Genomic DNA, 25,380 nt, shown 5'->3' on the forward strand with positions numbered 1-25,380 from the left:
TGATCAAACTAAAAATAGAAACATACAAAGCAATCTACGGTCTGGGCGTGACAATTCTAAAATCGATGAAATTAGTTTTTTACCTTCATAATCTACACACAATACCCTATAACAATAAAGTGAAAACGGGTAAAAAAAAAAATGCTAATGTAGTAGAAATAAAAACAGATACCTTATTTACATAAGTATTCAGACCCTTTGCTATGAGACTTGAAATTGAGCTCAGGTGCATCCTGTTTCCATTGATCATCCTTGAGATGTTTAGATTGGAGTACACCTGTGGTAAAATTAATTGATTGGACATGATTTGGAAAGGCACACACCTGTCTACTGTATAAGGTCCCACAGTTGACAGTGCATATCAGAGCAAAAACCAAGCCATCGGGTCGAAGGAATTGTCCGTAGAACTCCGATACAGGATTGTGTCGAGGGTATCAAAAAGGGTACCAAAAAATTTCTGCAGCATTGAAGGTCCCCAAGAACACAGTGACCTCCATCATTCTTAAATGGGAGAAGTTAGGAACCACCAAGATTGTTCCTAGAGCTGGCCGCCCGGCCAAACTGAGCAATCGGGGGAGAAAGGCCTTGGTCAGGGAAGTGACCAAGAACACGATGGTCAATCTGACAGAGCTCCAGAGGTCCTCTGTGGAGAAGGGAGAGGCTTCCAGAAGGACAAACCTCTCTGCAGCACTCTACCAATCAGGCCTTTATGGTAGAGTGGCCAGACTGAAGCCACTCTTCAGTAAAAGGCACATGACAGCCCGCTTGGAGTTTGCCAAAAGGCACCCAAAGGACTCTCAGACCATGAGAAACAAGATTCTCTGGTCTGATGAAACCAAGATCAAACTCTTTGGCCTGAATGCCAAGCGTCACATCTGGAGGAAACCTGCCACCTTCCCTGAAGCATGGTGAAGCATGAAGCATGGTGAAGCATGGTGGTGGCAGCATCATGCTTTTGGGATGTTTTTCAGCGGCAGGGACTGGGAGACTAGTCAGGATCGAGGGAAAGATTAATTGAGCAAAGTACAGAGAGATCCTTGAGGGAAAACCTGCTCCAGAGAGCTCAGGACTTCAGACTGGGGCGAAGGTTCACCTTCCAACAGGACAACGACTCTAAGCACACAGCCAAGACAATACAGGAGTGGCTTCGGGACAAGTCTCTGAATGTCCTTGAGTGGCCCAGCCAGAGCCCGAACCCAATCGAACATCTCTGGAGAGACCTGAATATAGCTGTGCAGTGATGCTCCCCATCCAACCTGACAGAGATTGAGACAATCTACAGAGAAGAATGTGAGAAATTCCCCAAATACAGGTGTGCCAAGCTTGTAGTGTCATACCCAAGAAGACTCGAGGCTGTAATCGCTGCCGAAGGTGCTTTAACAAAGTACTGAGTAAAGGGTCTGAAAATGTATGTAAAAGTGATATTTCAAGGTGTATGAATACATTCCGAATTCACTGTAAGTGCTTTGCTCAAGGGCATATTGGCATATTCTTCACGTAGTCAGCTTGGAGATTCCATCCAGCGACCTTTTGGTTACTTTCCCAACTCTCTCAAGGCTACACTCTTAGAAAAAAGAGTTCCAAAAGGATTCTTCAGCTGTTCCCATAGGAAACCCGTTTTTGGTTCCAGGTAAAAAACACAAAACACAATTTTGTTTCAGGTAGAAACCTTTTGGGTTCATGAAGCATGCTCTTAGGAGAGGGTTCTACATGGAACCCAAAAATGTTCTTCTCGGAACCAAAAAGGGTTCTTCAAAGGGTTCTCCTATGGGGACAGCCCAAAGAACCCTTTTAGGTTCTAGATAGCATCTTTTTTCTAAGACTTGAAAGCTTTGTTGTAATATATAATTCCTGTTCACTATTAACTCGTGAATTCCTTCACTTGTTTTTCAGGATAACTGATTTAGGTCATCTGAAAAGGAGGCTGTACCTATCCACGGTTCATAAAGAGTTCTCTGCTACACCCTTGCATGCAAGGATACCTTTAGGTGTGAAACGCAACGTTGTGAGTATTGCCCTCGCCTCCACCGCTACCATAAGTACAATATATCGAGGTTGCTTGTGACTTAAGAAAGTTCTGCCAATTTCTACCAGTTCGAAAGATACTATCCCAGCTTACAATTCTAGGGAGAGAGAACATTTTTATCTGTAATGTTCTCCTGATGTTTGAGTGTCCAGATTTCCATTAGTTGTTGGAACATTCTATCTATGTCAGCAAAAACCTTATGAGAGCCTATTTAGCATGTTTTGGTGTTAGAGTTAGGACAATTCCTTAATGTCAAACATAACTTACCCAGAACGTGATTACCATGTTCTCAGAATATTCAATATTAGCGTTCAAGACACGTTTCATGGGACGTTGCAAGAACATTTGCGTGTCCTGTTTTCTGAGGGTTCTGTGAATATTCTATCAATGTCACACCAAACATACACAGAGCATGGTTGCCATGTTCTTAGAATATAAGATATTTATGTTTTAGACACATTTCATGGGAGGTTGCAAGAACATTAATGTTTTCAGTTTTCTGAGGATTAGGAGAATATTCCATCAACATCACACCAAACATACACAGAACATGGTGCCATGTTCTCCAAATATAAGATATTAATGTTAAAGACACGTTTCATTGTAACATTGCAAGAGCATTCCTGTGTTCAAAGACATTTAAAACATAGGGCATTCTGTTATGGTCCCCTGGAGGTTTTTGTTTAGTTCCCGGGTTGTTCCGGGTGACTTCCCCAAATACGTTTTTCAGGATGTCACCTGATGGTCCCAAAGAAACGTTCTTCCCCCCAAAAAACTTTTCTGATGGTCCCCCGGTTGAAAAAATTAATGGGAGTATATATTATACCAGGTATATATTGTACCAGTCAAAAGTTTGGACACCTACTCATTCAAGGGTATTTCTTTATTTTACTATTTTCTACATTCTAGAATAATAGTGAAGACATCAAAACTATGAAATAATACATATGGAATCACGTAGTAACCAAAAAACAATCTAAATATATTTTAGATTCTTCAAAGTAGCCACCCTTTGCCTTCATGACAGCTTTGCACACTCTTGGCATTCTCTCAACCAGCTTCACCTGGAATGCTTTTTCAACAGTATGCTGACCACTTCAAATGCTGAGCACTTGTTGGCTGCTTTTCATTCACTCTGCAGTCCAACTCATCCCAACTCATCCCAAACCATCTCAATTGGGTTTAGTGATTGTGGAGGCCAGGTCATCTGATGCAGCACTCCATCACTCTCCTTCTTGGTCAAATAGCCCTTACACAGCCTGGAGGTGTGTTGGGTCATTGTCCTGTTGTAAAACAAATGATAGTCCCACTAAGTGCAGACCAGATGTAATGGCGTATCGCTGCAGAATGCTGTGGTAGCCATGCTGGTTAAGTATGCTTTGAATTCTAAATAAATCACTGATAGTGTCACCAGCAAAGCACCCCACACCATCACACCTCCTCCTCCATGCTTCACGGTGGGAACCACACGTGCAGAAATCATCCGTTCACCTACTCTGCGTCTCACAAAGATACAGCGGTTGGAACCAAAAATCTCTAATTTTGACTCATCAGACCAAAGGATAGATTTGGTGTCCTTTAGTAGTGGTTTCTTTGCAGCAATTCAACCACGATGGACTGATTCACACAGTCTTCTCTTGATGTTGAGATGTGTCTGTTTCTTGAACTCTGTGAAGCATTTATTTGGGCTGCAATTTCTGAGGCTGGAAACTCTAATGAACTTATCCTCTGCAGCAGAGGTAACATCAAAGCGCTTGGTTTTTGCAACTGCACTTGAAGAAACATTCAAAGTTCCGGATTGAATGACCTTCATGTCTTATAGTAATGATGGACTGTCGTTTCTCTTTGTGTTCTCAGCTGTTCTATCTTCTGTATACCACACCTACCTTGTCACAACACAACTGATTGGCTCAAAGAAGGAAATAAATTCCACATATTAACTTCTAACAAGGCACACCTGTTAATTTAAATCCATTCCAGGTGACTGCCTCATGAAGCTGGTTGAAAGAATTCCAAGAGTGTGCAAAGCTGTCATCAAGGCCAAGGGTGGCTACTTTGAAGAATCTCAAATGTAAAAAGAAATTGTATTTGTTTAACACTTTTTTGGTTCCTACATGATTCCAAATGTGTTATTTCATAGTTTTGATTTCTTCACTATTATTCTACAATGTAGAAAATAGTAAAAAAACAAAGCAAAACCCAGGAATGAGTAGGTTTGTCCAAACCTTTGATTGGCACTGTATGTAGACTGTTTAGTGACAAATATAAACCGTTAAATACATGTAAAAAAATATCTAAATAAATGTTCTCAAGTGTCTATCCTTAGAGATACGATCAGAATCTTTCCTATATCTCTAAGGATAGACACTTCAGAACCAACTTCCTTTAGATATTTAGGGGGGGACTATCTGTTGTTTCTTATTGTATCTGTCTCTTTCTTATTCAATGCGTTTGTATGGGCTAATAGCAGTAAGGCCAAATAAAAAAATAAAAATCAAATTCATTTTTGATACTTCAAGGGGTCTTAAAAATTCAAAATCAAATAGAAAAAAGGATCTTTGGTATGACCTTTTTATTCCATACAGTTTAGTAGAACAATCACAGTAAGGTACTTAATTGTTACCCACAAAGGATTTGCTATTGAGATGAAAACGTCTGCATTGGACCTGTAAAGGAATGTTCTCTAAAGTTATGGGAGCATTTGTTGTTCGCTGGGATATTGCTTCAACAAACTTTTTAAACAAAAAAACAGGGACAAGGAGGACAGCTGTCAACTGTTTAAATTGCTTTAGATAGTCTGAACAAAACAATTTCCTTCTCTTCCCTCTTTTCTCATCTCTAGTGGTGCAACATGTGCATCGACCTTGTGTCATTCACCAGTGAGCTGTTTAAAGGTGTAGGGTTCTTATCCCTGGATGGAATCACTGTCTCTGCCAGCTGTAAGTTACGGAGAATCTTCACCATGAAGACTGAGCCTGCAGGGGCTTCTGATGGAGGTAAGACATTCAGTCAGTCAGTCAGTCAGTCAGTCAGTCAGACCAAAACACTCTAAACGCTCCATCATGGCAAGACATGTCTTCTTCATTTTTGTCCATTCCATGGATATTAAACTGTACATTTTTATTCTGATGAACATTAGGCCTTCTTGAAAATGGCCTACCATTGGCCTACCATGGTAGGTTGCTTAAACAGTCATGGTAAGCCGATGTGTATCATGTGAATAGCCTCTTCCTACATGGTGAATCAATGACACACCCCAGGGCGAGTCCAACTTCACACCTCCATCCCTCACAGAGCATGTTGAGAACTGTTGATGAGAACTGATATGCCACAGCAACACCTTGAGCAGCAGATTACTGGTGTGTGTGTGTGTGTGTGTGTGTGTGTGTGTGTGTGTGTGTGTGTGTGTGTGTGTGTGTGTGTGTGTGTGTGTGTGTGTGTGTGTGTGTGTGTGTGTGTGTGTGTGTGTGTGTGTGTGTACACACCCATTACACTGCCTGCTAATTCATCTGGAAAATGGATAGGCCTGGAATTATTTATTTTTTAATGAATTATAATGCAAAAGCTTATTTTCTCTTCCTTGAGAAAGCCAATACCTCCATGATTATGTTTTCAGCTAGATCACTTTTGGTTTATTTCATTCTCTTGTTTCATGCTTAGTTTTTTGTTTTCCCTCTGTAGACCTATATATTGGTGGAAATGGTCCCATGGACTCGATCCCTCGGAGCTGCCAGTTTCCCCCTGACGTCCACCAGGTGATCCAAGTAATGAACATGGAGCGGCTGAGACTGGCAGACCTGAAGACTTGCCCTCTCAACTCTGAGTCTGGTGGGTGAGACAACAAATCTATGAAGTAAATAGATAAAGAACCTGAGTGTGCAACTAGATAAAGTTGCATACTCAAAATCATGTGTGGGTGTGACTTTCTTCATTTGAGAGAACAAATGTAACCACATTGCGCTCTGTGTTTATTTCTAATCCCCCTCCTTGGTTGGAACAAGCACGTTATGGTTGGGATAGAGCTTGAGTTGTTCATCTGAGTTCTCGAGTGTCAATAGCTGACCAAGTGATTGTCCACTAATAGTAACAATAACCCAGTAATACAAAACAATCAAATCAAGTCCAGTCCAGTATATATTTTCATCAAACAGTTCTAGGCTACGTCCATTTTGTTCCGTCTTTGACCAAGAAACAAATAATAATTCAGTTCAATTAATTTCCATATAAGCCAGAGTTTTCCATTTGTTTCAAACAGACACCAGTAATTCTCTGAAATTGGTTTGCCCTTTCTGGCTCCTACTGTTTTTGTTCCCCTGATTGGATATGCTTCATGACTGGCTAAACTCAGCCTCAGACCCCCACATCTAACCAAAGTAAACATAGTCCCATAGTTGCAAAGTTTTCCATTTATTGAAAGCAGCGTATTACAAATCTTTATCTTTGAAATGTAAAATGTGTTTTGTTTTTCAATATGTCCATAACATGTTTAAACACAAATAAACAGTCGAATATAGATTGTGCTTTTCCAGACACTTTTGTTGCATGTAATCATGTGCAGATAGTTTCCTTGTCTCTCATGGCTTACATAATAATCTGTCAGTTCATCTCCTGTTGATTCCTGAGCTGCTATCACAGATGGTATGTAAAGTCTAATAGAGTTTCTGAGGGATTAAATACATGAAGACAGGGCCTTCAAGGCATACCCAGGAAGACAGCATCATCAGAGTACAGCAATGCCCATTGAGATTATGTGGCTTTACGTAACCATTCCTTCATAACTTTGAAAGGCGGTCAAAGTTCCATTGTTGTTGTTTTGTGTACATTCTTTTGTTGTTTTATGGTTATAAGCAAAGAAAAAGCAGAACAGGCAGTAAGTAGTACTTTAAAGGACTTGCCTTTATTCTCACCTAAAAGCTTCCACTCTGCTGCAGGCGGCACAGTGTGATTGTTGCACTCTAAAACCCAGGTGGCCTTTGGAATTTGGCTCGCACATCACCCCGCACCTGTACACCCAGAGAGAGAGAACAGCAATTATATGTGTTTATGAGGGAGAAAGACATGCGCCAGTGATTCAGCAGCCCCACTCTGCTCCCCTACAGACAGACAGTACCTCTGTGGCCTTTTTATCAGCGCATATTTATTTGTTCTGACAGCTGTCTCCAGCATGTTGAGTCACTTGGCCGTGCCATTAGAAATGAACAGTAATCACATGCACACACACACACTTGGACGCATGCATGCATACACACACACACACACACACACACACACACACACACAGACACACCAAGAGAGAGACACACACACACACACATTCACACACATGCAATGCACACACTCGCTCACACACACACCGTTCGTTTTCTTGTAAATTAGTTCTCATAATTGGTTGGTCTAGTTATTAGCATAACATGCCTAATAATGATTAAAAGGGATTGCTATTAAAGTAGACATCCAATCTAATTGTGTAAAAAAGACTGTTGCTAATTACTGTTTCTTGAGTTTAGTACATTCGTCAGCCAAACAGCAAATTAAAAGATGAAACATCTATAGAGATTTTTTGTTGTTGTTGAGAGAGAACAGTTGAACCAATTGCATGCTGGGTTTTGTCTTTTCAACAATGGTGTGACCTTGTCTTTAGGTTCATCCAATTATCACTAGGCACTTTGCTATGGAAAAGTGTAGGCGGGTTGTTCCCTTTTGGGCAGTGTGGTGAAGAAGACCTTTATTTCCCCTAATTTTAACATTCTGTCATGATGAGCACATGTTCAACTTTTTTTTTAACTATCTCAAGAGGTTATTATTATTATTATTTATTTGTTATATGGTAAGTGCCTATTAAGTGCCAAAGAAAGTAACGGTGTTGAACGCAACAGAGTTGACGATTTCATCTTAAATCAGCCATAAATCCCCATGTGACAGGGGGAATGGAAGCTCGTTGTGTGCAACAATTAGGGGCAATTGGATGCAAGCTTCACAACAACAAAAAATATAGTGAAAAAATGATTGCCTGTGTGTTTATGGGAAACAGGCTTGACGTGTAATGCTCAACCCACTCAGCTTTCCACCACAAAACCAGAAAATTGCAAAAAAATGTAGAACCAGCTCACCTGCTTTGACATTTTTTTACATTCCAGTCATTTCACAGACCCTTTTATCAAGATCGACCCAAAGTAGTGAGTGCATACATTGTCATACTGGTTCCCTGTGGGAATCGAACCCTCAATGCTGGTGTTGCAAGTGCCATGCTCTACCAAGTGAGCCACACAGGACTGATGTTTAATGTTTCTTTTGAAAAATAATATTTAAACAGGAGTAGTTTCACCATTATTAAAATTAGTTGTTTTTTTTAACCTTAAAATAAATCAATAATCACATTAAATAAATAATCATCTTTAGAAACTACTGTATGAAAGCAACAAACTAACAAGGGGTTTACAAAAATCTGATTTATTGAATTTTCCATATGGTCTATATTAAAGAGCACTTCATTTAATATGACAGGCATCATTTCTACTAAAAATATCAAAAGGACGCAAAAGGGACTCATTTTGTGGAACGACCCAGGCCTGTAAGTTGTGGTGCTTCAAACCAATCAGACTCAAGCTTCTGCATTTCTATAAAGGAAGCTATGGTGCTTATTTCCCACTCCCAATATTCTTCAGATTAGTTATACCACAGTTTCTAGCTACAGTTGAAGTCAGACGTTTACATGTACCTTAGCCAAATACATTTAAACTCACAATTCCTTGTAAAAATTCCCTGTCTTAGGTCTGTTAGGATCACCATTTTATTTTATGAATGTGAAATGTCCGAATAATAGTACAGAATGATTTATTTCAGCTTTTATTTCTTTCATCACATTCCCAGTGGGTCAGAAGTTTACATACACTCAATTAGTATTTAGTAGCATTGCCTTTAAATAGTTTAACTTGGGTCAAACGTTTTGGGTAGCCTTCTCCAAGCTTCCAAAAATAAGTTGGGTGAATTTTGGCCCATTCCTTCTGACCGAGCTGGTGTAACTGAGTCAGGTTTGCAGGCTTGCTCGCACACGCTTTTTCAGTTCTGCCCACAAATTTTCCATAGGATTGAGGTCGGGGCTTTGTGATGGCCACTCCAATACCTTGACTTTGTTGTCCTTAAGCCATTTTGCCACAACTTTGGAAGTATGCTTGGAGTCATTGTCCATTTGGAAGACACATTTGCAACCAAGCTTTAACTTCCTGACTGATGTCTTGAGATGTTGCTTTAATGTATCCACATAATTTTCCTGCCTCATGATGCCATCTATTTTGTGAAGTGCACCAGTCCCTCCTGTAGCAAAGCACCCCCACAACATGATGCTGCCACCCCATGCTTCACGGTTGGGATGGTGTTCTTCGGCTTGCAAGCATCCCTCTTTTTCTTTCAAACATAACGATGGTCATTATGGCCAAACAGTTCTATTTTTGTTTCATCAGACCAGAGGACATTTCTCCAAAAAGTACAATCTTTGTCCCCATGTGCAGTTGCAAACCGTAGTCTGGCTTTTTTATGGCGGTTTTGGAGCAGTGGCTTCTTCCTTGCTGAGTGGCCTTTCAGGTTATGTCGATATAGGACTCGTTTTACTGTGGATATAGATAATTGTGTACCTGTTTCATCCAGCATCTTCACAAGGTCCTTTGCTGTTGTTCTGGGATTGATTTGCACTTTTCGCACCAAAGTACGTTCATCTCTAGGAGACAGAATGCGTCTCCTTCCTGAGCAGTATGACGTCTGCATGGTCCCATGGTGTTTATACTTGTATACTATTGTTTGTACAGATGAACGTGGTACCTTCAGCCATTTGGAAATTGCTCCCAGGGATGAACCAGACTTGTCGAGGTCTACAATTTGTTGGGCTGATTTCTTTTGATTTTCCCATGATGTCAAGCAAAGAGTCACTGAGTTTGAATGTAGACCTTGAAATACATTCACAGGTACGCCTCCAATTGACTCAAATTATGTCAATTAGCCTATCACAAGCTTCTAAAGCCATGACATCATGTTCTGGAATTTTCCAAGCTGTTTACAGGCACAGTCAACTAAGTGTATGTAAACTTCTGACCCACTGGAATTGTGATACAGTGAATTATAAGTGAAATAATCTGTCTATAAACAGTTGTTGGAAAAATGACTTGTGTCATGCACAAAGTAGATGTCCTAACCGACTTGCCAAAACTATTTTGTTAACAATAAATTTGTGGAGTGGTTGAAAACGAGTTTTAATGACTCCAACCTAAGTGTATGTAAACTTCCGACTTCAACTGTATGTCCGTTTTTTATACATTTTGGTTGAAAGGGGTGTAATTTATGTTTGTAAATTAATTATGTGCAGAGGGGTGCTAGTATGCCACTGTAATATCAAGCTCAAATCCATATGTTAAATCAGCTGGAATCCATTTGCAATGTCAGGATATCACTGCCTTTTACATAGGCGGTGTTTGTCTCTTGCTATGTTATTCTTAGCCTTGAGTAATATTAATGAAACACAAATAAGTGCAAAGTGGTGACTGTGTGAGAAACAGTTTAAAGGTAATAGGCTGCTGATATGCTACATTAAGCCTATGTGTAATGTGTTTGAGCTGGTTACTTGAAAATTACACAAAACAGCCAAACATTGCTGTTGATCCCTATCACAGTCACGATCACTATCTATTTTCCCAGTATTACATTGAAAGAGATGATCCTATGCGTTGTAAACATTGATAACAAATGAGTATCCAAATGATCCGGTTTTTTTTGTACCTTCCAGATCAGTCAGGCAGTGTCAGGGTAGCCAGTGTTGCTCGAGGCCCCAAGATCCAGCCGGACGCCTCCCACATCGCATTTGGGTCGAGGGTTTTAGGACCCCCTCCACTGACCGGAAGGAAGAACAGTGGACTCTCAGAGGGACAGGGACAGGACGGGAGGACACAGGACGGGAGGACACACCGAAGCATGAATATGGTAATACTCCCCTGAGAAGGGAGCTTGCTGTCCAAACATGGGTTGATTTCATATATAAATATATTGCATGGGAGCGCTAGAGTCTCTCTTTTGAATACCCACATGAACACATTCATCATACGATGTGACTATTGCATTTACCAATAGTGTGAAAATAAGTGTTGGGAGGAGCTGTTATTATTTTATTGTAGCGCTGGCCCACTCTCCAAGCATAGATATCACATCCACTTTTTGAAGAGCAAACTTTACTCAACTAAAAGAGACCTTTGTGAATAGTATTTTAGGTATTCCTGCTTTTGTTTCTCTTTTTCTCCAATCGTTTCATGATGATAAGAATCAACGGATGTTGTCTTGAGGCACCGGGAGTTATCTGGGTCTTTGACGCATTCGGAACTATTTCTGTATTATTATCCACCTGTAATATCTCCCCTCATTGGAGAGCCAGTGCTGCGTCTTCTAGGACGCCCGGTGAGAGATCCGCTCTGTGATCCTCTTTTGTTTGTTTTTGCTTTGCTGTTTCAGTCTTTAGTGCTCTGATTTTATTTATGTTTTATAATATGTTTTTAGACCTCTCTCTCTCTCTCTCAATTCAATTCAAAGGGCTTCATTGGCATGGGCAACATATGTTTACATTGTAAATAGTAAGCATTACACTCACAAAAGTTGAAAAGGAATAGAGACATTTATGGCTATGTACAGTGTTGTAACGATGTGCAAATAGTTCAAGTACAAAAGGGAAAATAAATAAACATAATGTTGCCCTTTTCTTGTGGCAACAGGTTGCCAATCTTGTTCTCTCTCGCTCTCACTCACTCTCTCTCGCTCTGTCTCTGTCTCCCTCGCTCTCTCCCTCTCTCTCCTTCTTTCTCTCTGTCACAGGGGTCTGTCTCTGGTGCAAAAACAAATAGAACAGCTGCTTCAGAGAGACATCGGGATCATGGAGACTGGAGCGAGAAACAACCTGGTCCCAGTAGCCAGAAGAATGACTCTGTTTATGAGCTGGCAGGTAAGGACCAGTCTGTTCCACAAAACGTCAAGTAAAAATGGCAGACATTTACATTCAACTGAAATGCTCAAATCAACCTACAACATTGTTTTACATGTCGATGTTAGGTAACCTTGTTGAATGTTAGGACAATACTTTTAGAACATAATATTTGAAATTGTTCAAGCTTAGAGAGATGTGGCCGCAGCCATATTGAAACAGCGTAATAGGAATGGTAGAGCGTCCGCGCGCCTACTTTACTCATGGCCTTTGGTGTCCGTTCAGCGAGCAAGGTCTGGCTGTGTTAAACATTACAGTAGTTTTGACATGTGCATCGGATCATACTGTGTTTGCCAGCAAGCTAGCTAACAGCAAACAAGGTTAGTAAGCTAGCCAACTGCATGGTAATAAAGTCACATTTGCAGATCGTGTACACTATGCATAAAACGGTATTCAATCTGGTTTGCAGTGAGGGACTTCCCTGCAAACCCAGTAGACGCTCGCAAGCTAGCAGGGCTAGAAACAGCTGGCTAGAAAAAGGAGTATTGACGCTAGCTAGGTGTCTGATCTGAAAGATTTAGCAACAGACATGTCGGGTTGTTAACAGTGTCCACTCGTATTAAATCAATTGCAGCTAGTTGTAAGATTTATGAGACCAAATTATGTTACCAATGTCCATAGTGAAATCCATAATCCATAGTAAAATCCTGCTCTGTAGCAAGCTGTTCCGATAACGACACTAGCATGCAAAATATCCATCAAGGATAGCTGAGCATGCCGTGGTTTTGGACTAGCTGGCTATGATAGCCCACAATGCACAGTATAATTTTTGGGTCAATTTATCATGCCATATCACCTACTTTAGGGATCATCTAGATTCAGCCGCGGGCCGATTTTTTTCTTAAGCCTATGGTCAGGGGGCCGGAACATAATTACAAATCATTTGTAAACTGCAGATTGACCGCAAGAAGCACAAACGGATATAATATATAACTAAAACAGAATCATTTCAAACCTTGCTTACATTTGTATACGATCGCATACTGTATATCTCTTTATTATGTGTGGGAATACATTGGAACAGATTTCCAAAATTAAAATCACTCTAAGCTTATTTGCAGGTGTTTTTACAGTCTTTTATGTCCAATAAGAAAATATATATATTTTTAAATAAAAAAATGTTTTCTTAAATTTTTGCTAAGAAAACTAAAATAAATAAAATCACCCGCGGGCCAAATTCGTCCAGTGGGCCGCCAGTTGGGGAACCCTGACCTAGCTAGTCTATAACAGGAGAGCCTTCTAAAAAGGCACTTATTTTCATTTTTTTTTTATTGTTGTCAAAATGAAAACATTGTCAATGAGGCTACTAACATGCATTGTAATCTGGGCTGCCTGTCAGATGAACCAATCAAGTGATGTCGTTGAAGACACATTATCAACATGGCAACACACAGTCGTTTTTTTATTTAACCTTTACTTAACTAGTCAGTTAAGAACAAATCATTTTTTACAATGAGAGCCTACACCGGCCAAATTGTTTGCCATCCTATGGGACTCCCAATCACGGCCGGCTGTGATAGAGCCTGGATTCAAACCAAGGTGTCTGTGGTGACGCCTCTAGCACTGAGATGCAGTGCCTTAGACCGCTGCGCCACTCGGGAGCCCGAGTAGTCAAATGATTTTCAATCATTTTAACATAAATATTAGTTTTTCAGCAGTTTTAAGGGTAGGAACATGCTTCTTTATCACATTTGGTTATCGAAATCACCTTAACTTACTAAAATGTTTCAGTTCATCTTTAATACTTTTGTCGTTAAGCAGACACTCTTAACCAGAGCGATTTACAGTGCAATCATCTTAAAGTAGCGAGGTGAGACAACCATATATCACAGGCATAGTAAACATGAGGGTGCTGTGGGATTAATCAAGATATTTTTTTGATACGGTAGGTTTTCAAACGTTTTCAGACGATAGGGCTTCCAGATGTCTGTCAGTGTGGATTCCACACTGTAGTGTCGACCGTTTTCATTAGCATCAGCAAATCTCAAATCGTTGTAAGAGAAATTCAAGCATGAACTGAGAGTTTTTTATAGGCCATTAATAATTTGCAAGTCACACTACTCCAGAAACCATACATTCATTCCACAGTGTGCTTCCCACACTGACCAATAGTCACAGACATGACTTGGAAATTGTGATTTGGCCAAATCTGAAAAACAACTTCCTCCTTAGTTTTGCCTAGCTTGCTTTATTCAGCCCAGTTTGTCGAATTACTGCTCCCGTAAGAGAAGTTAAATCAGTGGGTATATTTAATGTACTTTCAACAGCTGTCCTTTTCCACCAAGCTAACTAACCGTAAACACTGGTTCATTAGTACAATGGTATGACAGAATCATTGACTCCCCAACGTTCATCATACTTATGGTTCCCCTTCTCAAATCTGAGTGCGTAATTGAAATATTACATAAGTATGTCTGGTTAGCATGCTCCTTTATGTGATAGTAATTCAGCCGCACACTGACTCTATACACTCACTGACCTAAATTCAACTATATTAGACTTGGTAATGCAACACGTTTGAAGTGTGATGGAGTGTATAAGAAGATCATTAAAATATCTAGCTTTAGTTGTGCATAGCTAGCTTTATTTAGTCTGCTGCACTCGCTATTGATGGATTGGACAAAGCTTGTTTTCTGAAATACCTTTTATTGAGAATGAAAGATGGTTTTACTGTGGCATACTATTCAGTACTCCGTAAGCTGTTCCACTAGCCATGAACAAACTGCTATCTGCTCAGGTTCTAAAGTTGCATTATGTGTTTGTCAGGCTATTATTGTGACCCGTTTTTTGAATGTAACCTCGTCGTGTAACGTACAGGGAAGCCAGGGAGCCTGCAGCCGCGACCACCTAAAGACAGAGCGTCATCAGACAAGGCGGGGTCCAGGAAGCTACGGGTCCACAGTGCAGGGAAGGAGAAACTGGCGCCTGGCTCAGGTGAGCTGTGTATGTATTATGAAAGCTTTAGAGAGCCTGTCTGTGTGAACTGGATTGTGTGTCTAAGTGTGAAGTGTGTGAAGTGTGGTGGTCTTAGGGTAGATGTCCTCTTTTCTGTTGTAAATTGGACCCATAGACGCTGGACTTAGCCACCATGGAGACAGGAACCAACAACGTTTGACCCCCAGTGAGATGAGTGGAGACCAAACAGCAGGTCAGACACTTCTCTCAACTGACACACTTTTTAAAATGGACACAGCCGGGCTCCGGCTAGTGCTTCTGTTTCTGATTTGGGAGTGAAGTGAAGACACTTTAACCCCTTTATCCAGTTCCTACTCCAGAGCAGACATCCAACCATCACAATCTGGAGCTACAGTATGTGGCAGATGGCTTATCTGGCATGACACTTCCAAGGATGGTTCTTAATAAGATTTACTTCCATCTACCTCAATTAATTGGCAAGTTGGGCCAACTTTAGCCATTAGTATATTTGCCTCAGTAGTTTCCAGCTACAGTAATAGTACCCAGCTTCTGAAGTCTCACCCATTTCTACACATTTTATGCAGGATTATTGCTAAGGCTATGAAATACTTGTCTGAGTTTTTTTGTTAACCCCCCACCCCAGCCACACTAAATGCACACCTTTTTTGCTCTAAGCACATTTATGGGCTGTTCCCATCTCCAAAAGCCTGGAGCAGTCCCTGTGCAGGGCAGGAGGCAGCACTGCAGCCCTCCCCTCTTACTCTCAGTCTAAGCACAGTACGTTCATTAATGGTAATGGCACATTAAATAAGAGTCAGAGAGGGAAGTCCCGTGGGTTTGGCTCAGGGTCTTCCACACAGCAGCACAATTATAAAAGGTGATTATAGTGTTGAGACAAAAGTGCGCTGAATGTTCATAGACACTTCATACCGCTGAACTACTAGGCTGCATCCCAAATGACACACTATTTCCTGTATAGTAAGTAGCCTCGCGCGAGCCAGAATGGCTCATAGGAGCAGGAGTCAGTAGCTTGAGGCAGCTTGATGTACAAGTACACCCATTGGACAGGACAATAGTCTATCACAGGGGCTTACTCCCAAGCAAAGAAGCATCAAATCAAATTCAAATTTAAAAAAAACGTATTTTTTTATTTCACCTTTATTTAACCAGGTAGGCCAGTTGAGAACAAGTTCTCATTTACAGCTGCGACCTGGCCAAGATAAAGCAAAGCAGTGCGACAAATACAACAGCACCGGGTTACACATAAACAAACGTACAGTCAATAACACAAGAGAAAAGAAAAATAGTTAAATCTATGTACAGTGTGTGCAAATGTAGAAGAGTAGGGAGGTAATGCAATAAATAATCCCTAGAGGCGAAAATAATTACAATTTAGCATTAATACTGGAGTGATAGACGTGCAGAAGATGAATGTGCAAGTAGAAATACTGGGGTGCAAAAGAGCAGAAGGGTAAGTAATAATATGGGGATGAGGTAGTGGGGTGTGCTATTTACAGATTGGCTGTGTACAGGTACAATGATTGGTAAGCTGCTCTGACAGCTGATGCTTAAAGTTAGAGAGGGAGATATAAGACTCCAGCTTCAGAGATTTTTGCAATTCTTTCCAGTTATTGACAGCAGAGAACTGTAAGGAAAGGCAGCCAAAGGAAGTGTTGACTTTGGTGACCAGTGAGCTTAGATAAGGTGGGGCTTTACCTAGCAAAGACTTATAGATGACCTGGAGCCAGTGGGTTTGGCGACGGATATGTAGTGAGGGCCTACAGGAGCATACAGGTCGCAGTGGTGGGTAGTATATGGGGCTTTGGTGATAAAACGGATGGCACTGGGATAGACTACATCCAGTTTGCTGAATAGAGTGTTGGGGGCTATTTTGTAAATGACATCGCCGAAGTCAAGGATCGGTAGGATAGTCAGTTTTACGAGTTATGTTTGGCAGCATGAGCGAAGGAGGCTTTGTTTGCGAAATAGGAAGCCGATTCTAGATTTCATTTTGGATTGGAGATGCTTAATGTGAGTCTGGAAGGAGAGTTTACAGTCTAACCAGACACCTAGGTATGTGTGGTTGTCCACATATTCTAGGTCATAAAAATGTTATGCGCCCAATACAACAGACCTTACCGTGAAATGCTTACTTACAAGCCCTTAACCAACAATGCAGTTCAAGGAAAAGAGTTATATATCTACTAAATAAATTAGAGTATAAAATAAAAAGTAACACAATAAAATTACATAACAATAACGAGGCCATATACAGGGGGTATCGGTACAGAGTCAATGTGCGGGGGGTACAGGTTAGTTGAGGTAATTTGAACCTGTAGGTAGGAGTAAAGTGACTATGCATAGATAATAAACAGACGTGTAGCAACAGTGTAAAAAAAGGAGGGGGGGGGGGGGGGCGCTCCGGTACCGCTTGCTGTGCGGAAGCAGAGAGAATAGTCTAAGACTTGGGTGACTGGAGTCCATGACAATTTTGGGCCTTCCGCTGACACCGCCTAGTATATAAAATTGAAGTAGGAAGTTTACATACACTTGTGTTGGAGTCATTAAAACTCGTTTTTCAACCACTCCACAAATTTCTTGTTAACAAACTGTAGTTTTGGCAAGTCGGTTAGGACATCTACTTTGTGTATGACACAAGTAATCTTTCCAACAACTGTTTATAGACAGATTATTCCACCTATAATTCACTGTATCACAATTCCAGTGGGTCAGAAGTTTACATACACTAAGCTGACTGTGCCTTTAAACAGCTTGGAAAATTCCAGAACATGATGTCATGGTTTAGAAGCTTGAGATAGGCTAATTGACATCATTTGAGTCAATTGGAGGCATACATGTGGATGTATGCCTGAAGGTACCACGTCTGAAGGTATCACGTTCATCTGTACAAACAATAGTACGCAAGTATAAACACCATGGGACCACACAGCCGTCATACCGCTCAGGAAGGAGACACGTTCTGTCTCCTAGAGATGAACGTACTTTGGTGCTAAAAGTTCAAATCAATCCCAGAACAACAGCAAAGGACCTTGTGAAGATGCTGGAGGAAACAGGTACAAAAGTATCTTTATCCACAGTAAAACAAGTCCTATATCGACATAACCTGAAAGCCCGCTCAGCAAGGAAGATGCCACTGCTCTAAAACCACCATAAAAAAAGCCAGACTACGGTTTGCAACTGCACGTAGGGACAAAGATCGTATTTTTTGGAGAAATGTCCTCTGGTCTGATGAAACAAAAATAGAGCGGTTGGCCATAATGACCATTGTTATGTTTGGAGGAAAAAGGGGGACGCTTGCAAGCCGAAGAACACCATCCCAACCGAGAAGCACATGGGTGGCAGCATCATGTTGTGGGGGTGCTTTGCTGCAGGAGGGACTGGTGCACTTCACAAAATAGATGGCATCATGAGGCAGGAAAATTATTTTGAAGCAACATCTCAAGACATCAGTCAGGAAGTGAAAGCTTGGTCGCAAATGGGTCTTCCAAATGAACAATGACTCCAAGCATACTTCCAAAGTTGTGGTAAAATGGCTTAAGGACAACAAAGTCAAGGTATTGAAGTGGCCATCACAAAGCCCTGACCCCAATCCCATGGAAAATTTGGGGCAGAACTGAAAAAGCGTGTGTGAGCAAGGAGGCCTGCAAACCTGACTCAGTTACACCAGCTCTGCCAGGAGGAATGGGCCAAAATTCACCCAACTTATTGTGGGAAGCTTGTGGAAGGCTACCCGAAACGTTTGACCCAAGTTAAACTATTAAAGGCAATGCTACCAAATACGAATTGAGTATATGTAAACTTCTGACCCACTGGGAATGTGATGAAAGAAATAAAAGCTGAAATGAATCATTCTCTTTGTTATTATTCTGACATTTCACATTCTTAAAATAAAGTGGTGATCCTAACAGACCTAAGACAGAACATTTTTACTAGGACGAAATGTCAGAAATTGTGAAAAATGTTGATTAAATGTATTTGGCCAAGGTGTATGTAAACTTCCGACTTCAACTGTAGGTCCTGGATGGCAGGAAGCTTGGCACCAGTGATGTATTGTGCCGTACACCCTACCCTCTGTAGCGCCTTGCGGTCGGATGCCGAGCAGTTGCCATACCAGGCGGTGATGCATCCGGTCAGGATGCTCTCGATGGTGCACCTTTTTGAGGATCTGAGGACACATGCCAAGTATTTTCAGTCTCTTGAGGAATAGATGTTGTCGTGCCCTCTTCACGACAGTTTTGGTGTGTTTCAACGATGATAGGTTCTTAGTTATGTGGACACCAAGGAATTTGAAACTCTCGTCCCGCTCCACTACAGCCATGTCGATGTAAATGGGGGCCTGTTCGGCCTTCCTTTTCTTGTAGTCCACGATCACCTTTGTCTTGATCACATTGAGGGAGAGGTTGTTGTCCTGGAGGTCTCTGACCTCCTCCCTATAGGCTGTCTCATCATTGTCAGTGTTTGGCTACAAAGTCGTGGGTGAACAGGGAGTACAGGAGGGGACTAGGAACGCACCCCTGAGGGGCCCCGGTGTTGAGGATCCACGTGGCAGATGTGTTGTTGCCTACCCTTACCACCTTGGGGCGGCCCGTCAGGAAGTCCAGGATCCAGTTGTACTGGGAGGTGTTTAGTCGCAGGGTGCTTAGATTAGTGATGAGCTTCATGGGCACTATCGGGTGCCATTTACAGTCTTTGGTGTGACTTGGCCTGGAATCGAACTCCCAACCTTCCAATCTCTGGGCGGTGTAACGGCAGCCTTCCCTCTCTTCACTAGAAGGGGGGGTGTAACAGGGATCAGACCAACACGCAGCGTAGCCAGTGCTCCACATGTTTAATACGAATGAATAAACGTGAACACTTAACAAATACAAAATAATAAATGTGGCAAACCGATACAGTCCTAGCTGGTGCATAGAAAACACAAAGACAGGAAACAACCACCCACAAATCCCCAACACAAAACAAGCCACCTATATATGATTCTCAATCAGGGACAACGATTGACAGCTGCCTCTGATTGAGAACCATATTATGCCGAACACAGAAACAGACAAACTAGACACACAACATAGAATGCTCACCCAGCTCACGTCCTGACCAACACTAAAACAAGCAAAACACACAAGAACTATGGTCAGAACGTGACAGGCGGACACTAACCAGAAGGCCACTGAATTAATATTCCAAATGTAGTGCACTACTTGTTTTAACCAGAGCTCTATGGGCCCTGGTCAAAATAAGTGCACTAAATATCAATCAAATGTATTGATAAAGCCCTTCTTACATCAGCTGATGTCACAAAGTGCTGTTAAGAAACCCAACCTAAAACCCCAAACAGCAAGCAATGCAGGTGTAGAAGCACGGTGGCTCGGAAAAACTCCCTAGAAAGGCCAGAACCTAGAAAAAAACCTAGAGAGGAACCAGGCTATGAGCGGTGGCCAGTCCTCTTCTGGCAGTGCCAGGTGGAGATTATAACAGAACATGGCCAAGATGTTCAAATGTTCATAGATGACCAGCAGGGTCAAATAATAATAATCACAGTGGTTGTAGAGGGTGTAACAGGTCAGCACCTGTAAATGTCAGTTTGCTTTTCATAGCCAATCATTCAGAGTATCTCTACCGCTCCTGCTGTCTCTAGAGAGTTGAAAACAGCAGGTCTGGGACAGGTAGCACGTCCGGTGAACAGGTCAGGGTTCCATAGCCGCAGGCAGAACAGTTGAAACTGGAGCAGCACGACCAGGTGGACTGGGGACAGCAAGGAGTCATCAGGCCAGGTAGTCCTGAGGCATGGTCCTACGGTTCAGGTCCCCCGAGAGAGAGAGAAAGAAGGAAAGAGAGAAAGAAAGAGTGAAAAAGAGAGAGAGAATTAGAGAGAGCATACTTAAATTCACACAGGACACAGGATAAAACAGGAGAAATACTCCAGATTTAACAGACTGACCCTAGCCCCCCGACACAAACTATTGCAGCATAAATACTGAAGGCTGAGACAGGAGGGGTCGGGAGACATTGTGGCCCCGTCTGACGATACCCCCGGACAGGGCCAAACAGATAGAATATAACCCCACCCACTTTGCCAAAGCACAGCCCCCACACCACTAGCGGGATATCTCCAACCACCAATTTAGAGAATAGGGTTTAATTTGGGAAGCAGCCGTAGAGCCTAGCTAGCTGAAAGTATTAGGATTCTTTAGTTAAGTTTGGTCTGATGAGAGTCAGTTGAACATAGTGGATGGATGGGCTCTTGAGTGTGTGAATCACAGGAGTTTGGAGACACCTTAATTGGGGAGGACGGGCATGTGGTAATGGCTGAAGCGGAATAAGTGGAAAGGTATCAACATCTGACACATGGTTCCCGTGTGTTTGATACTATTCCAATCGCTCCATTCCAGCCATTATCATGAGCTGTCCTCCCCTCAGCAGCCTCTACTGGAGTGAATGAACATGATGTGTTCCAAGTCTGGACCTCCTAAGTGGGCCTGGACTCCATTGGTGAACATTTCACAGCATACATACACATACAGCCAATGTCACTGTCTGCAATAAGCCAACACTACTATTAATCAGCTTGGATGACATGCAGTCAGGCCTCTGGAGCAGTGTGTTCCTGCCTGGGTGTTTTCTAATGCCAGGGCCTGTAGACAGACCCCATGGGCAGAGGTATGGGTGTGTGAGCGATGATTCTGCAGCAGAATGGCGCCCACACTACTAATGATGTCGTTTGTGTGCCGGCGGGTGAGCCCCGCTCTGCCAAGGCGAAGCGTTTTTCTCCCCCAGTCCCTCCCTGCATACCACAGACAAATACATTCGCAATCGTTTTCAATGCTTCGGCTTCCACTTATGCATATTTGAAATGCTCATTAAGGCATTATGCCTCTATTAACAAAGACCTGACCAAAATATATACATCTATGCAGGAGTGGAAATTAACGCAGGCCCGCTTTTGGCAACCATGGCATAATCGAATTCATTTCATTCTGCCGTACTGTGATTAGGCAGTAGTTATTTGCATATATGAAAATGAACCCAGGCAGGCAGAGAACAGCAGGAGGTTTTCCTGATGATGAAGAAATAAAGATGGATCCATTGATCACTGCAATAAGATCTCTGTCATTATTCTTGATTCATCATCACCATTACGCGTTGACTCAAGAGGAGTGTCTTACACAAGAGGCTTGGGCTGTGCATTAGCAGCCTACGCACTCTGATATTGAATACTCCTTATGGATTGTGCAATCCATTCAGCTGAGGTTAGGCATTGTGTTTTCATTGTATGAAGTTAGTAAGGTGGAACTCTTTAGTTTTAGTGTCAATGATACAGTTGTAGCTAACGATCACGGGACGAGCAAATCGAGTCAACAAGAACCATTGGAGAAGGCAATCAGAGCAGTCTCATGTTTTTATTGACTGTAAAGCTGTTGTTGTTGTTGTTATTCTTCTCTTAGACAAGTTGTTGTCTCCCAGACCTATTGACGAGGACAGAGCCTGTTTGGAGCCCTCCAAATCTTCTCCAGAGCTTCTGTCTGGCCAGTCGACCCCTGTCCCTGACCTTCCCCCATCACCATTACCCCTGCAGGACTCGGACAGTGATGACAGTGAAGGGGAGAGTGATGTGGATGAAGTCTCGGAGCCTCAGTTCTCAGTGGAAGACGTGTTCACCTTCTCTTCTCGGCCCCACTCAGCCAAGCGAGGCCAGGGACAAGGACATGGAGACCAGGGACAGGTCCAGGGACATGGAGAGACCTGCTGGACTGAGGAGGCAGCTCAGGCCGCTGACACCTACGGCCAGCAGGACACGGGAGGGCACAGGGGGGCCAGGCCAGACGACGACTTCCTAGCCAGCGAGAGTGAGGAGGTATGTCTATGTGTCTCAAACGACTGGGTCTGTTCCAGATTTGCTGGAGGATGAAGAGTACACACACACACACACACACACAAACACACACACACACACACACACACACACACACACACACACACACACACACACACACACACACACACACACACACAAGACCCTGTGCCCCATGACACAGTCCTCTCAACATCATTGTTTTTCTTCTTCAAAACATTTAGTTGCTCTGGTACATTTAGCTTCAATAGAAACCTCAATAAAAACCTCAACAATAGAAACCTCTCAGAGATTGTACAATAGAAACCTCTTAGACCCCCCATGACCTTTAGATCCCCTGAATAAGCAGTCCTACCACCGCCACACAACAACTCCAGTAGGAGCTGCTTCCTTAAAGCAATTGTTTGAAACGGAAAAAAAAGTTATTAGACACTCTATGGGCAAATAAAAGGATAGATTTTAAACGTAACCAAAGCATAAACTAAGTGTATATAATAACTAACTATACTCTTAAATCTTATATCTGAGACCATTAGTGCAAAGTGATTGTGATGTGTTATTGTCTCACCTACTTATCTTAAGATGAATGCTCTAATTGTAAGTCGCTCTGGATAAGACCGTCTGCTAAATGACTCAAATGTAAATATAAAATGTAAGAAAGTGTTTACACAGCAATGTAACCCAGTAATAAAGAGCTGCTGATAAAGAGCTGCTGAGGAGAATTTTTATAAGTAATGAGTACAAAGGCTATTACCGTTAGATGTATTCAAAGGAAAATGAATTGTCTTGACTGGTTTTAAATTTAAGAAGGAATATAATTATTCAGATTTAAGACTTTCATTAATAGTCAAATTCAGAATAAATGACTGGTCCTTGAGGTGCTCATTGTTCTTTTCTTGGCTTGGACTAATGGATTCCACAAGGAGAGAAAAAAGCAGTGAGGGTTTCAGTTATTTTATACATTCAGTCCATTTCTATATGAAAGAAAAAAACATGATTCAGTTTATTTTTTTATGGGTCCTGTATGAGAAATATAATTCAGTTTGTTGTGTGAGAAACATATCACTCAGCTGGCTCAGACTAGATAACTTCCATTAGAATTGAGAATATATGTTGTTCATCCTCAATTCAGTTGTGTGTGAGATAGAGAAAGATAATTGAGTTGTTGTGTTGATCCCTCTCTCTCTCCTCTACTGTCCTGAGGGAAATCAGTTTCATCTTCAACATACATATGCTCTGCTACTGTTAATTAGGCCACTTTGATTGATGTGTGTGTGTGTGTGTGTGTGTGTGTGTGTGTGTGTGTGTGTGTGTGTGTGTGTGTGTGTGTGTGTGTGTGTGTGTGTGTGTGTGTGTGTGTGTGTGTGTGTGTGTGTGTGTGTGTGTGTGTGTGTGTGTTAGCTGCTCTGCTAGTCTAGAAGAACACATTGTAAAACCTCTGGAGCTTTCTATTTTTCTTTCAATTCCCATCTTGTTCTGTTTGCTTGTTTTCAGCCAATCATCTTACTCTGGGAGACCAAGGTTAATTTGAATAAACAACAGACTAGACAGTAGACACACAGCATGTTTTAGGTAATTCATGGGTTCAAATATCCAACATCACAACTTACTACCATATCCACAGGTAGTCCCAGTTGGCCTTAAAAAATCTGTTATTAAACACTGAAAATAGCTTCCTCTTCTCCCTAACCTACAGTACCAGTCAAAGGTTTGGACACACCTACTCATTCAAGGTTTTTTTTTTATTTGTACTATTTTCTACATTGTAGAATAATAGTGAGGACATCAAAACTATGAAATAACACATATGGAATCATGTGATAACCAAAAGAGTGTTAAACAAATCAAAATATATTTCAGATTCTTCAAAGTAGCCAACCTTTGCCTTGATCACAGCTTTGCACACTATTGGCATTCTTTCAACCAAATTCATGAGGTAGTCACCTGGAATGAATTTAAATTAACAGGTGTGCCTTCTTAGAAGTTAATTTGTGGAATTTCTTTTCTTCTTAATGTGTTTGAGCAAATCATTTGTGTTGTAAAAAGGTATGGGTGGTATACAGAATATAGCCCAATTTGGTTAAAGACCAGGTCCATATTATGGCAAGAACATATATTTGAGATTCTTCAAAATAGCCACCCTTTGCCTTGATGGCAGCTTTGCTCACTCTTGGCATTCTCTCAAACAGCTTCACCTGGAATGCTATTCCAACAATCTCGAAGGAGTTCCCACATATGCTGAGCACTTGTTGGCTGCTTTTCCTTCACTCTGCGGTCCAACTCATCCCAAACCATCTCAACTGGGTTGAGGTCGGGTGATTGGGGAGGCCAGGTCATCTGGCAAATAAAGAAAAACCCTTGAATTAGTATGTGTGTCCAAACTCTTGACTGGCACTGTTTGTCGGAACCAAAAGACAGATTGCCTAAAAGTGTAACTTGCAAAAGACATAAAATACAATGTTACCAATGAGGGAAATCAGATTATTCTTCCTTATTTATTCCATGTGCAACTCTGTGTTGTTGTATGTGTCAAACTGCTGTGCTTTATCTTGGCCT

General features: G+C 41.7%; 1 protein-coding gene across 2 annotated transcripts in view; it reads left to right on the plus strand.

Annotated features, from left to right (window-relative positions):
- cfap20dc (CFAP20 domain containing) overlaps window positions 1-25,380 on the plus strand; it is a 64,129-nt gene that overhangs the window by 15,857 nt on the left and 22,892 nt on the right. The window contains exons 5-12 of one of the 2 annotated variants that reach the window (XM_055912308.1): window positions 1,894-2,005; window positions 4,869-5,022; window positions 5,708-5,854; window positions 10,800-10,993; window positions 11,873-11,999; window positions 14,856-14,972; window positions 15,109-15,186; window positions 22,418-22,827. In XM_055912308.1, coding sequence (XP_055768283.1) covers window positions 1,894-2,005; window positions 4,869-5,022; window positions 5,708-5,854; window positions 10,800-10,993; window positions 11,873-11,999; window positions 14,856-14,972; window positions 15,109-15,186; window positions 22,418-22,827 — 1,339 coding nt within the window. The remainder of the gene's footprint in view (window positions 1-1,893; window positions 2,006-4,868; window positions 5,023-5,707; window positions 5,855-10,799; window positions 10,994-11,872; window positions 12,000-14,855; window positions 14,973-15,108; window positions 15,187-22,417; window positions 22,828-25,380) is intronic. The other variant, XM_055912309.1, reaches the window with a different exon arrangement.

This window comes from Salvelinus fontinalis, chromosome 3 (genome assembly GCF_029448725.1).
Source record: "Salvelinus fontinalis isolate EN_2023a chromosome 3, ASM2944872v1, whole genome shotgun sequence".
In the NCBI taxonomy this organism is placed as follows: Eukaryota; Metazoa; Chordata; class Actinopteri; order Salmoniformes; family Salmonidae; genus Salvelinus; species Salvelinus fontinalis.